We start from the raw sequence: 14,870 nt of genomic DNA on the forward strand, positions 1-14,870 counted from the left end.
ACAGAGAGCCTTGGACAGATGGGTGTGTCCCCAGATCATTGAGTTATGTGGCGTGGACACAGAACTGACATACAAGATGTGCCTTTCCCTGGCAGCTTCTTTGGGAAAATCTGTGCTCAAAAACACTAAGGATTATCTAGGAGAGAGCAGGAGTGGAGCCCAGGGACTACGTCTCCAAGAGGAGCTCTCATTCCTTTCATAAGGAGACAGGAAGAGACCCTGGGGAGCTCTCAGAGATAAGCCCAGGCCTGGTTCAGCTGCTGAGATGCCGCCAGGCCAATTAAATAATTGGTGCGATGGGGAAAAAGAGGGAGGCCACGCCCTCAGGCCAACTCCCACCCTAGAGGAAGGCTCCGTGCAGCTGCCGCAACAGCAGCAGCATGAACAGGGCAGGGATCGCTTCTTCCCACTAAACTGAGAACTAATGCTTAAATTAGCACCTTAGAAACACCCAGATCTGCTGGCTGTGCCTTCTCTTCCAGCTCATGCCACTCCTCTAGGCCTCCTTTTTAAACTCGAGTTTCTCTTTCAAGTAAATGATAAAAAATATACTCTCCCCCCAGAGCTCATTTTTCTAAGTGAGGGATGGCCTCTGGATTCTTCCCACGACTGAGTAGGGGAGGTTTATTTGATGATCGAGCCCATATGACAGACCTATACAAGTATAGCTTAGTCTAGAAAGAGGGAATGATGCTGACACCAGCATTGCCTTATTTCCTTTAGGGTTTAAGGAGATAGCCCCCATTCTGCCCTCAGAGAGGCTCACTCTGAGCGAGTAAGCAAGAACAATAAACTTCTGTTGAACTGTGAAATTCAGGAGGGCAGGGCCATATTTGCATCTTGTTGTTAACCACTGTGTTCCTAACACCTAGTGTAGTATTTAGAACAGAGCGGATGCTCAATAAATATAAGGTGAATGAATTTTCAGAATCAGTAATATCAAGCCCCTATGATATTTTTTGGAAGAGAGAGTGAGAAGCTATTGTTTAAACTTTAAAGAGATCATTTGTCTTCATTTAGTAAATGGGAAAACTAAGTCCGAAGAAGAGGAGAGACTTCCTAGATAGAGGTCTCAATAAATAATGGCAAGAAATAAAATTGGTCACATCTGAGTTCAAGTCTGGGACCCTAGTTTTTATGGTCCACCCAAATACTTCTAATAAGCCATTTTGCCTTTCTCTTCTATGGTATACCATCTTGATTCCTTATACCCTGAAATGAAGGCTCTTGGGGAAACTCCACACAAAATCCTGCTGGTCTCAACAACATACAGAGCATTTAAGGAGTTTTGGTAGTCCTTTGGGCTTCAACCTGGGCACAACGATCAAGTAACAGAAATCTGCAGGTCAATGTCTATAGCCCTCAAATGGGGGATGGCTGTATTGCTACTTCCATAAGTCACTCACTCAACTCCAACAAAGCAGCCCCTAGCAGAGAAGGACTCCTTTAGGCTTCAAGAAAAAGGTCTGAAGGCAATTAGTTTTTCTGATAAATGTCTCCTTGCACTTCTACTCCAGAGCCACAGCTTGGGAGTCTTCCAGGACCACTACTCACTCAAACCATCATTAAAAACTTTAGGCAATGATGGAGACACCAAGGACTACTGAGAGAGCCTAGTGATTCAATTCCTTCCCCACTTTCCCTGGACAGTTATTGCCTCCCTTTTCAGGAACCCCAGATGGGAGGCAAGAACCAACTCATTGCACTCTTCTGACTCATTTGGACATCCTTCTCCTCCTCCTTCATCCACCCTCCATTTGGGTTCTTGATTAGATGCTTAGGTAATCTAGTTTGACAAACCAGGTTGGCTGGAAAAATAATCCAGAAAGGAAAGTCCTCTTAATCCAGCCCAAAGTTCTTCAATATTATGGGATAAACTTGTCACCTAAATAATCCAATGATGGCATCAGGCTAGCATCTCTCTCCCCAGTTTAATATGGTACACTTCTGTGCAGCTTCTCTTTTGGCTTCTGGAACTCTAAGTAGTCACAAAAGGGGGAAAATGACTTTTATCTCCTGCCAGGTAGCCTCTAATGATTCTCTCTACCATCTCCCAAAAAGTGTGGCTTAGAGTAGGTCATGGATTCCTACCAAGGTCTGTCTTGGCTGCTGTAATGGGCAGGTTGCTCAGGAAGCCACAAAGCACATCTGTAAGTCAGGGACCTGGAGGCCCAAGCATAGAACCTGTTCCTCACCTCCTGGCCTAACACAGAGGGAAGAGCCTTAGGGAGCCCAATATTTGCAAGTCTTGGAGAGCTCTGCTAGGTTCCAGCAGAACTCAGAGAATAGGGCACCCAACCTTTAGGTTTCTGGCCTGCCCTGACTCCTTCCAGCTCCCCCTAAGGCTCCAGGGGGAAAGGAGAAGGAAAAGCGAACTGAGAACAGAGCCAGGGCGCTCCCTGGATCCCCGCTCTCTTTCTCTCTCTCTCTCTAGGCCTCTCTTCCACTAGGCGGCGGGCAAGCCAGTCAGGTGCTCCCCCTCTCCCCCCGCCGCGGTGGGCAGCGGGCTCGGTCTGCCCTAGGCCTGGCCGCGGTGCGCCCGCGTTGCCCTCCCCCTTCCATCCCCTCTGCGCCGGCAGCGATGACATCATTCCTCCCAGACTCCGGGACCGCGGACAGGCGGTCGGATCGGCGCCCAGCAAGGGCTCCAAACACGTAGGCCTAGGATGATGGGGGCTCTTCCAAACACCCCAGCGCAGCCCTGTCCCCTCGCCTATCGGTTCGGGAGCCCCTCTCATCCGCGCCTCAGATTCTTCATCTCGTCTCTGCGCGCTCTCCTTCCCGGCTCGCGTGCCACCGGCTTAGACTACCTGCGCTCTCCTCCGGAAAAGGGAATTCCCGGGTCCTGCACCGACCTCTGTCCCTACGGATCTCTGCCCCCGCGTTCCCATCCATATCCAGCAAACTGGCGGGCCGGCCCCTCCTCCTCTACAAGCCTATTCCCAGTACCTCTCAGCCGACTGCTCTCCAGTCCCCTCCCCCGCTATGAACATCACAGGCCTCCAGGGCTAAACGCCTTCCCATCGCTCAAGCCAGCCTACCGGGCCTGCCGCCCACGGTGCTCCATGACAGTTCCCTTTCTTTCCCTGCTACGGGCCTCCGTTTGGTGTGCATCATTGTGGCCCTCTCGGTTCCACCCGACAGTACTCCCCGTAGCTCCCTCGGCTTGCCTCCTCAGACTGTGCCCCCCGCCCTTACAGGCTCCTTTGCGGTCACCTCGCGGATTCTCCCACGGTTTTCAGGTCCTGCAGGTCACCCTCCCCAGTGATGTGTTTTCATGGTTCTCTTTGCCCCATAGAAGGCGCTCCCTTAGTTCCCGAGGCCTGATTCCCTTCCTCCTCCTCAGGCGGCGCCCCCTCCCGGCCCTGGCCTGCCCGCCGCCCGCCCCCTCACCAGCGGCTGCATCTCCGAGTGCGCGGTGGGCACCTGGAACCGGTCGATCTCCTCCATCATGGTGCCGGCGAGCGAGCGCACCCAGGCCGGGCGCGGCCAGGGACGCCAACGGGACAGTGCGGGGCGGCAGCCCCAGGAGCCGGTTGGGTGGTGCAGACTAGGCCGCCCTGGACGAGTAGGGCGGGCGGGCGGCCGAGCAGATCGACGGGTGGGAGCGGGGCGGGAGTTTCGCTGGCGGGTTGAGGCCCGCGTGGCTCCGTGGGCTTGCCTAGCACTACCGCGGCTGTGGCGGGGCAGAGCCGCTGGTCTGGCCTCGCCTCCTCCTCCGCCACCGCCTCCTGTCAACAGCTCAGCCACTGCGGTGACTCGGCAACTCCACTTCCGGGTCCGGGCACCGCCTGAATGTGCATTATTCATGAGGGGGCGGTATCTGGGCGCCCCGGCCCCTCCCACATGCAGGGGGTACTAATGCGCGCGGCCGCGGGTCCTGTCATTCTGAGGGGGCGGGACTTAGTGGAGCTGAGCTTCCTCGCACGCCCTGCCCCTCCACCCCCTGAAGCCGTTAGGGGGCGTCAGAAGCGCCTGCGCCCTGGCTGCCTGTTGGTTGCTAGGTAACCGCGTCAGGGTGGAGCCGATTACCTCCGGCAAAGGTGGGGAGACCCACAACGACGGCTGTCCCCCAAAGAACCCCTGGGACGGGGAATTGAAGTGAAAGTGAATCCGGATTTCACGTGCGTGATCGAGGGGACGGACAAGCTTCCTGTCTTCAGGAAAGGGAGCGTTTTGTAGACGCTCCAAGTGTTAAGGTGCTACCTGCTTCTTTGAAGATGCCCTACAAACCGCAGCAACGTAAGCCGGTAACACTCCAACTTGCCCTCTAGGGAACTCTGACCTTCACCGCCAATGACTACTGATTATACCTCTCCTACTGGTCCCTCAAATTCCTTTCCCTGTTGACCCCTAACCTTCTCTCTCCTTGTGACCCCTGGCCTGTGTCCCCACAGGATCTCTGACCCTTTTCTGTTCTCTCCTACTAATCCTCGCCTTCTCTCCCACACTGCCACTGATCCACCGTTTCCTACATTTCACTTGTCCTCCCTCACCATTCCATTACCTCACTCCACTCCACTGACCCATCCTGACCAGCCCATCCTCCTTAACTCCCCACCCCCACTCCCACTACTAGGTCAACATGTACAACTATTGCCCTCACATTCGTGTCCCAAAGAAATTATTTTTCCAGCACTTTGCTGTGTGAACCAGTGCTGGGCTAAGTGTGGACACAGACCTTTGGGAGCCCACAAAGGGAATACAAGAGAACTGTACAGGAGACACAGGACAGATTACGTGCCAGAGTTTGGTTTAGATATTCTGTGCTGGGAGACTTGTGAAGAGAGACAGGTCAGGTAAAGAGGAAGAGGAGAGAGACCTCTTTCCCATCCCTGCCCCCATTCACACATTGCACACCCAAACATTTCCCCCCAACTATTTCTGGAGCCTCATATGTCTCTCTTCCTTGTGAGCCCCTGGGCCATCCAGCTGTGTGAACTTTGTGTTCTTGTTGCCACCTGGCCAGATGTCATCCCTTCTCACGGGAAACCCAAGAGTCACCCCCCTTGCCCACTCAGCACAGAGAGCTTTCCTCCCCAGCATCACCTGGAAGGTGAGGTAAGGCCCAGCTTCTCGAGGAGCCCTCTGTGGTGAAGGTACTCGATCTTTCAAGAATCACCCTTCCTGCCTGGCCAGCATAGCTCAGTGGTTGAGCGTCGAACTATGAACCAGGTCACGGTTCAATTCCTGGTCAGACCATATGCCTGGGTGTGGGTTTGATCCCCAGTGTGGGGTGCAGCCAATCGATGATTCTCTCTCATCATTGATGTTTATATCTCTTGCTCCATCTCCCTTCCTCTCTGAAATCAATAAAATGTATTTTTAAAAATCACTTTTCCCAAACCTTTTATGAATTAACACCCTGGGACTAATATGCAGTTTCTGGCTCTGTGAGGCAGGACTTCTATGTATTTATTCTAAATTTCCCTCACTCATGCCTAGGTATTTTGAGGTTTGGAGAGAAAATATTTGTCCATACTGTATTTTGGTCTGGCCTCCTCCATTTTAGTCTTTGTTCCTTGCATCTTTCACCTGGGCTTGCATAGCAGGTGGACTCATATTTCTTAGATCTCTGCAACCATGAGGAGGCTGATTTTCCCATATGGCCATGCCCTAGTCTTATGTTGGGGTTGAACTTTTTTTAAAATGTATTTTTATTGATTTTAGAGAAGAAGGGAGAGGGGGAAAGAGATAGAAACATCAATGATGATAGAAAATCATTGATTGGCTGCATCCTGCATGCCTCCTACTGGGGATCAAGCCTGCAACCTGGGCATGTTCCCCTGACTGGGATTGAAACCGGGACCCTTCAGTCCACAGGCTAATGCTCTATCCACTGAGCCAAACCGGTTAGGGCTGAACTTTTTTTTTTTTATAATATATTTTATTGATTTTTTACAGAGAGGAAGGGAGAGGGATAGAGAGTTAGAAACATCGATGAGAGAGAAACATCTATCAGCTGCCTCCTGCACACCCCCCACTGGGGATGTGCCTGAAATCAAGGTACATGCCCTTAACTGGAATCGAACCTGGGACCCTTCAGTCCGCAGGCCAGCGCTCTATCCACTGAGCCAAACCGGTTAGAGCAGGGCTGAACTTTTGTTTCAAAGCTCATGTATGTACTGTGTTTGGGCCTACTTATTGTTTTTTAATTTATTTATTATTGACAGTATTATAGATATCCTCCATTATCCCCCCTTCCCCCGCTCCACCCAGCCCTCACCCTACCCCAGGCCTTCCCCATACTGTTGTCTGGGTCCAGTTTGTTTTAAGTTCAGCATTACTGAGGTCTGGTTTACGTACAATAAAACGGACCATTTTAGTTGTCCATGTTGACAAGGTTTGACAGATTTGTACACTTGTGAACCACCACTACAATAAAGATATAGGACACTTCCTCTACCCAGATAAGTTCCCCTGTGCCTCATGGCAGTCAGTTCTCCTGAACCCCCCACCCCAGATAACCACTGATCTGCTTTCTGTCACTACAGGTTAGATTTGTCTTTTCTAGCACTTGCGGTTTGAACAAGCTTGGGATGAGTTTTTATAGCCCATTAGGGGAGACATTAGAGGCTAATTACACTGAGAGCAGAGGGAGGTGGCTGCAGACAGGAAGCAGAGAAACCTAGGTTACCTGGCCCTGCAAACACCAATGCTTCCCCCTCCCCCCACCCTCAAGGGTTGTTTTAGTGCAATGTAAATATTGGTGGGTGGGGCGTGAGAAAAGGCTGGGTTGTGCAAGGTTGTATTCATCACCTTCTTGTATCAGTAAAGCCCAGTCTGGGTCAGTGATGAGCAAATCAGTCTAATGAGGGGAGACAGAACCCAAGCATACAAATATAAGCGAGTGGGATCCCTGGAACTGAGGAGGGAGACATGCAGGTTGGAGCAGTAGAAAAGCTTTAGGGAGGAGGCAGCTATGACTTGGATGCCTGCACTGGAGAGGGAAGATCAGTGTTGGGTTTGTTAGGGGACAGAGAAGTGTTTAGACTACCCTGTTCCTGTTGCTCCACTGATCAGACCTTTCAGTAGCTCCCTCTTGCTCTTAGGAAAAAGTCCCAAAAGTCCAACTTGCTTTGTATGATCTGCAAGGCCTTGCAAGGTTTAGCCTTCGCTACCTACCCTACTTCAGATCTCACTATCGCTCTGTGAAAATTCCGCAGCCACAGCACACTGAACTGCCCTCACTTCCTGGAAAGTGCCATCCACTCTTTCCTCTAGGCCTTTGAAAATGCTGTTTCCTCTGTTTGCCTGCCTGCCTGGTACAATCTTTTCTGTCTCTTACACCTGCTCCATGCCACTGCGCCCCAAATCTCTCCTTTATCTCCTCTTCATGTATCAGGTCTCAGATTTGCCACCATATTCTCCTACAAGGGATTAAGTACCCTTTCAGGAGGCAGGATCAGGTAATATCCCCCTTAGAATATAAACTCTGTGATGACAAGGATCATGTTTGTCTTGTTCATGTTGATTCTCCTGAACCTAACACAATGCCTGGAATATATTAACTTCTGAAAATGAGTTAATTTGGAAAAATTGGAAACTGTTCTTTGGAAATTTTGCTCTGAAATTTTGCTATGTTTGAAGCATAGAAAGGGATGAACCTGGGATGGGGAGACAAGTGGGGAGAGATAATAAGGGAATGTCACAGTAGAAGCATGTTTTTCCAGGTTCAGGTTAATATCTGCTTTGACAGGGCTATGGATGATTAATATTTGAACCACATATACCCATGCCTTAAAAGTTGGGTGTTGGAGATTAAGAGATCAGAAATTCTAATGATAAATAGCCATTCTCCTTTAACAATTATTTGTGGAGTGCTGCTATGTACAAGGTACTGTTCTAGGTATTAGTAATAGAGTAACAAACAAACGAATCAAAAGCCCCTGCTTTCATGGATCTTAACTTTTAGGAGGTAAGTTGTTAATAAACCAATAAGTAAAATATAAAGTTTGTCAGATGGTGTGGTAGGTGTCAAGAAGAAAAATAAAACAGGAAAATAGACCAGGAAGTTCAGGGATTCAGAAGGTTATGATTTAAATATGATGGTCAGGGAAGGCCTCATACATGTGACATTGAGAAAGAACCGAAGGAAATTAAAGAGTTAGCTATGTGATATCTGGGGGGAAAGCATCCCAGACAAAGGGCACAGCAAGTGTAAAGAACCTGAGATAGGAGCTTGCTACACATGTTCTGGATCAGCAAGGAAATGGGAGGGGGGAAGTAGCAGGAAATAAGTTCAGGGAAGTGTATCCCTCTACCCCAGAGGGTTAATCAAATAACTCATGGCATATTAAATTGATCATGATGAAGCTCCATGAATAATAATGTGTCATTAAAATGCATGAATGTTAAGCACCATAAACCATGACCAGCTCAAAACATCACTAGTAATGCCCCAATAACGAAGTGTCCTTCCTGAAAATTGTGAGAATTCTAACTAGCTGCATGTGTGTATGTGTAGGAGGAGCTTTGCAAAGTTGCCAAATAGTGCCTGGCAGCCAGACTTCTTAGTAGAGAACTGAATTAGAATCTTCTGTGAACTCCAGTTAAAAGCTAATTTTAGTTTATGACTAACAACTTTTAGTACTCCTTTATAACTCAGTTGGTTACCATAAAAAATTTGAAAGTCTAGAATTTTGCATCACTTGCCTGTAAGAGCTAAAGAAAAGACTCACATTTTGGGATCATTTTGTCCCTCCAGAGACCCCTCTGAGACAATACTTGTAGTACTATTGATCTTGATGAGGGCTGACTAGGTAGGAGCGAGTGGCCAAGAATGGGTACAAGGCCAAAAGAGAGTATTAGATAATTCAGAGATTTTAAAAAATATATATTTTATTGATTTTTTACAGAGAGGAAGGAAGAGGGATAGAGAGTTAGAAACATCAATCAGCTGCCTCCTGCACACCTCCTACTGGGGATGTGCCCGCAACCAAGGTATATGCCCTTGACCGGAATCAAACCTAGGACCCTTCAGTCCACAGGCCGACGCTCTATCCACTGAACCAAACCGGTTTGGGCGATAATTCAGAGATTTTGAATCAGGTTACTGGGCCTGGGATCCATAGAAGAGAGGCCAGGAGAGGGTGAGCAGAATCTAAGAGAAGTTGATATGTTTCTGTATGTCCAAAGTATGATATCCTTACTCTCGTGACTTTTCTCTTTAGTATTATCCTTATACCTCTCTCCTTTCTCAAGTTCTAAAGAGAAACCTTTGCCCCTAAACCTCCTAAATATCTCTTGAATTAAACCAATTTTTTCATACTCTTTGCCACCCCTCTAGCCCAACCTACAATCATCTCTCACCCAGAGTGCTGTGAAAGCCTTGTAACTGGTATTCCCCTCACCCACTCACGCCCCTTACAATCTATTCTTTGCATCAAGTGATATTTTCAAACTATCAACCTGATTATGTCATCTTCCACTCAGAACCCTTCAGTGTCTTCCCATTGCCCTTATGACAGGGACTAACTTTTTAGATAACTCTTCAGGTGTCTATATGGGCCAAGGCCTACTTGGATCTCTAAGCCTTCACTTGTACCACTTTTCCCCTATGATTGCTGTACTTCAGTTCTATGTGCTGTTCCCTCTTTCTGGAACACTCTTCACACTTTCCCTTACACAGGTACTCACTCCTCTTAAGATTTCAGCCCAAACATCAATCCCTACAACCCACTCCAGTGCCTTCTGCCTTGTTAATGATGATAGGGTTAAGGTTCCTCTATTATATAGTCTAATTGCTCTTGATCCTTTCTTCTATAGCATGCATCGCGGTGTATAATTATTCACTTGTTTGTGTAATTATTACTGTATGTGTCTCTTATTAGATTGGAGCTCCTTGAGAGGAGGGCCTGTGGATGTTTTGGCTTACATCTGTATTCTCAGTTCCTAGCACAGTGGCCATCACATTCACCTCAATGAATGCTTATTGAATGGATGATGGACCGTGGTTGGGGAAGTAGCATAGGGTGCTATGGAAGCATGTGGTAGGAGGTCCTAACACTGATTCTGGGGGAATCAGGGAATACTTCTAGGAGGAATGACATGATGGAAGGTTTGGAAAGACAAAGTAGTCCAAAATGTAGGATAAGGAGTAAGAATAGAAGTTAGAAGACAAAGGAAGAATAATGTCCTAGAAGCCTAAGAAAGAGCATGTTTATGAGTTTATAGTGTTTATAGAGTATGTGGTCAGTATGGGCTCAATGAAGCTAAGAACTAGACATAGAATAATTAGTAAGTTATTGGGGACCTTGGAAAATACAATTTCAGAGGTAAAAGCCAGACTGAATTGAGCTAAAAAGGCAGTAAAAACCACGCAGACAGGATTTTTTAGAGATGAAAGTGAAACTTGAATATGTTAAATGCCAAGAGGAAGGACCCTGGCACAGATAGAAGATGTTGAAGATGAAGGAGACAGATAAAATAATGGGTAGAGCCAAGTCTCTGAGGAGGTGGGAGTGGATGAGTTATGGACAGAAGGTGGAACAGTGAAACAGGAGAGGAGAAAGGAGAAAGGTTTGCATGCAAATGATGACAATTCAGAGGTTTGGTGGCAGGAAGTTGAGAGTTTTCTCTTCTCTTCCTCTAGTAGTGTTATGGAATTCCTTATGGAAGTGATAACTAGAAAACAAATTTTGCCAATGGCTGTTCCATTTTGTTATGATTACAGTCATGCTATTTTCAGATTTACAGTCTGAGGTTTGTCATGCACAATTATCAGATTACAAAACAGCTGTGAGCATCTGAGGCCAGAACTTGGTCTCATCCCCTGTTTGCTGTGGAGCCTAGTACATTGTTAGTACTCAGTGCATGCCAGGTACTCAAATAATAAAGGCAGAGAGCTCTTGTGCTTATCCCTGGGATTTGCAGCCTGCAAGCTGATGCTGAAGAGTAATTTTGATTCTCTGGCTCCAGCTGTGAGCAAGCCACATGAAATTGTTTTCTGTCACTTAGGAATTTGTAGGGAGTACTCAATCTTCCCAATTGCTGAGACAGAGTTGTACAGAAGAAGCAAGCAAAGGACACAATTACTGATCAAACTTTGGTTTCACTGCTTTGCGTCTCACAATACTTTGTCCTACTATGGAGTCACTGGATTCTGGTTTGTATGGTAGGCTTATGTTCTCCATTTATCTCACCTCCTAGGTTGAGAACCCTTGAAGTGGGACCAACTCAACCTTGGTTCTTCTTTAGCTATTATCCTAGGATCTGGCACATATTCAGTGCTAATAAATATTGGATGAATGAGTAATGACTGAATGAATTTATTGAATAAATAAATGAATGATGAAAAGATACATACTACAGTCTAGGACAGTTTTTCTCAGTGGTTAGAGCCTTGGCCCGCAGACTGAAGGGTCATGAGTTTGATTCCCAACCAAGGGCACATACCTCGGTTGCAGGTTCAATCCCATGGGGAGCGGGTCTAAGCCAGCAGTCAGATATCCCTCTTGCAGTCCAGGACCCCTTGCTTCTTACTGCCTGCCTGCTCACTGCTTCTTAGTGCTACTGTGGAAGCGGGAGAGGCTCTGATCGCCAGCCAGGCCTAGGGACCCTACCCGTGCGCAAATTTCATGCACCGGGCCTCTAGTGAATATACAACATCACAAATTGTGGGGAGCTGCAAAAGTTGTGCTTAATGGAAATGTATAGCTTTAAATGCCTATTGTAGAAAAGAAGAAATATTTAAAATTAATGTTCTAAGTTTCTACTTTAAGAAAATAGGGAAAGATGAGCAAATTAAATCCAAAGTAATAAAAGCAAGATTTATTTAATCAATTCCATTTATTTTATTGACTTACTCATTTATTTTATTATTTCATAGAAACAATGAGAAAAATAATAGAGAAAATTAACAAAACCAGCATTGGTTCTTTGAAAAGATTAATAAAATTGGTAAAACCTAGCAAGGCTTATCAAGATAAAAAAGAAAGTACAACAGCCAATATTAGGGATGAAAAATAAGATATCACTATAAGTCCCCAGACATTAAAAAGGATTAATATCCTTAATAGGGAATATTATCAGCAACTTTATGTCAATACATTTAAAAATTTAGATGGAATGAATAAATTTCTTAAAAAAAAACACAATTTACCTTAAGTGACACAGAAAGAAATGGAAAATATGAAAACATCATACCTATTTAAAAAAAATTGAATTCATAATTTAAAACCTTTCCACAAAGAAACTCCAGGCCCAAATGGTTTCATTGTATCAAATATGTAAGAAATAAATAGCACCAATCTTACATAAAATCTCACAGAAAGTGGAGGAGAACTAAACAAGACCCAACTCATTTGATGATGACAAAATGAAAGCTTTTATAAGCAAAGAAAATGACAGGCCAATATTCCTCATGAACATAGATGTAAAACATCCAACAAAATATTAGTGAATCTGTTCCAGCAATATATAAAGAGAAGAATGTATCAGACCAAGTAGGGTTTACTGAATAACGCAAACTTAGCTCAACATTAAAAAAAAATCAAGGTACTGCTTCACATTAGCAGTAAAAAAGGATGACATTTCAATAGGGTCAAGAAAAAATTTTGACAAAATTCAACATTAATCCACAAAATATTAGTGAGTCAAATAAGATGATATACTTGCAAATGTTTAGTAAACTGAAAGATGCTATACCAGTATAACTGGAAAGTATTTCTATTGTCATCCCCCTGTTGTGTCCAGTTTTCCCAGCACCAATCTGCATTCCCACCAAAAGTGCACAAGGGTTCCCTTTTCTTTACATCCTTGCCAACACTTGTTTGTTGATTTGTTAAAGACAGCCATTTCAACAGGCATACACACATGCTTAAAGTAAGCAGATGGGTCTATGCCTGTCACTTAAAAAAATTAATAATACATCTTGGAGAGCTTTCCATAACCATACATGCAAGTTTACATCATTCTTTTTAAAATATGCATAAAAGCCCTGGCTGGGTGACTCAGTGGTCCCATACACACAAAGATTATGAATTAATTCCCTAATCCCTGGTCGGAGCATGTGCAGGAGACAAGTGATCGATGTTTCTCTCCCTCTCTCTTCCTTCCTCTGTCTCTAAAATAAATCAACAAAAACATATCCTCAGGTAAGGATAAAGAAAAAATTAATAATATGCATAATAATCCATTCTATGCCATAATTTATTTAATTAGATTTCCATTGATGAATATTTGTGCTTTTACATTTTAAAATGTAAGAACTTCTTTTACATTTTAAATGTAAGATCTTCCTCTTACTAAACAGACTGCATTTCAACTTTCTGAGCCTAGTACAGGGTCTAGGAATAGGACAAAGAACCAAGATGGCGGCGTAGGTAACCGCCTGTACTCGCTGTCTCACACAATCACATCAAAATTACAACTAAAATACAGAACAACTATCATTCAGAACCACCTGAAAGCTGACTGGAAGTCCCACAGCTAGAGAAGTAAAGAAGAAAGCACATTGAGACTAGTGGGAGGTGCGGAATGGGCTGGCCTGACCCCCATGTGTGCTGATTTTTAATCGGGAGGGAGATCATCTCTGCAAAGGCTGCACATGAGGAGCTAGGGGTTCCAGCCCCACACCAGACACCCAGCCCAGGGTTCCAGAACTGGGAAGAGAAGTCCCTGCAACTATGGGCTGTAAAAACCAGCAGGGATTGTGGCTGACTGACACAAGGCTGCTGGAGACCCAGGCGTTCCATTTTAAGGGCCCGTGCATAAACTTACTCAGACTTGTTACCTCTGAGCTCCAGCACCAGGCGGCTCTGGGAGAGGAACTGGAGTGTCTGGCATCGGGGTGCTCACAAGGGTCATGGGTCCTGTGCTGGGACCTCCCCTGTTGCAGGGCTGACTGGAAGCCACATCAGAGTCTCAATCTGCCTGGAGCACACTGTTAGCTCCACCCGAGGGATTCCCTGAGACCCCACCCCATCCAAATTGCAGCCCTGCCCAAGCTGTTTGCAGCAGCTTTTCCATATGAATAGCCTGTCCTAGCTCAAGCTTCAGACTGCTAAAATCTCAAGCTGCAGCCGGTGACAGTGTGCCCCAAACCTATCAATAAAAGGCCCAAGACCAGGCTCTAGCACCAGCCTGCCTTGCTTCACGGCGGGTCCTCACCTCCTGCACAGCAGCTCTCCCACTGTAGTTGCAGATGGTCATCACAGCCAATTGGCCTGGAGGTCAATCCCTCCCAGAGATGCCAACAGCAATCAAGGCTCAACTACAAGACTATGCACACAGTCCACACGGGCGTACCTAGAGTGCCCAGCTCAGGTGACTGGGGAGGATCTTCATGAGAGTTTCAAGGGACTTAGTGAGGCTTTCAAGGATCTTAGTGAGATTTTTTAAAAGAAATAATGTGTCTTTTTATGTGTGTGTTTTTTTTAAAATATGTTTTTATTTATTTTAGAGAGAGGGGAAGGGAGAGGGAGAGAGAGAGAGACATCAACGATGAGAGAGTCATTGATTGGCTGCCTCCTGCATGACCCCTACTGGGGATTGAGCCTGCAACCCGGGCATGTGCCCTGACCAGGAATTAAACCGTGACCTCTTGGTTCATAGGTCGATGCTCAACCACTGAGCCATGCCAGCCAGGCTATGTGAGAATTTCAATGACATGAAAAAGGACCAATCAGAAATTAAGCATACACCAAATGAAATAAAGAACAATTTACAGGGATTCAACAGTGGAGTAGAGAATTCCAAGAATCAAGTCAACAATCTGGAATATGAGGAAGCAAAAAACACCCAATCAGAAGAGCAAAAAGTTAAAAGAATCCAAGTATATGAAGAGAGTGTAAGGAGCCTCTGGGACAACTTCAAAGGTACCAACATTTGTATTATGGGGTGCCAGAAGGAGATGAGAGAGAGCAAGA

General features: G+C 46.0%; 1 protein-coding gene across 7 annotated transcripts in view; it reads right to left on the reverse strand.

Moving 5' to 3' along the window:
* Nucleotides 1-3,776, reverse strand: part of FAM219A (family with sequence similarity 219 member A) — a 52,614-nt gene extending 48,838 nt beyond the window's left edge. For 2 of the 7 annotated variants that reach the window (XM_080671246.1, XM_080671249.1), the window contains exon 1: nt 3,394-3,733. In XM_080671246.1, the coding sequence (XP_080527372.1) occupies nt 3,394-3,453 (60 nt within the window). In that variant the 5' untranslated portion in view covers nt 3,454-3,733. Of the gene's footprint in view, nt 1-3,393 lie in introns of all 7 variants that reach the window. The other 5 variants (XM_080671245.1, XM_080671247.1, XM_080671248.1 and 2 more) reach the window with 5 other exon arrangements.
* Nucleotides 3,777-14,870: the final 11,094 nt, after the last annotated feature.

The sequence above is a fragment of the Plecotus auritus genome, assembly GCF_963455305.1.
Source record: "Plecotus auritus genome assembly, chromosome: 5".
NCBI classification, from domain to species: domain Eukaryota; kingdom Metazoa; phylum Chordata; class Mammalia; order Chiroptera; family Vespertilionidae; genus Plecotus; species Plecotus auritus.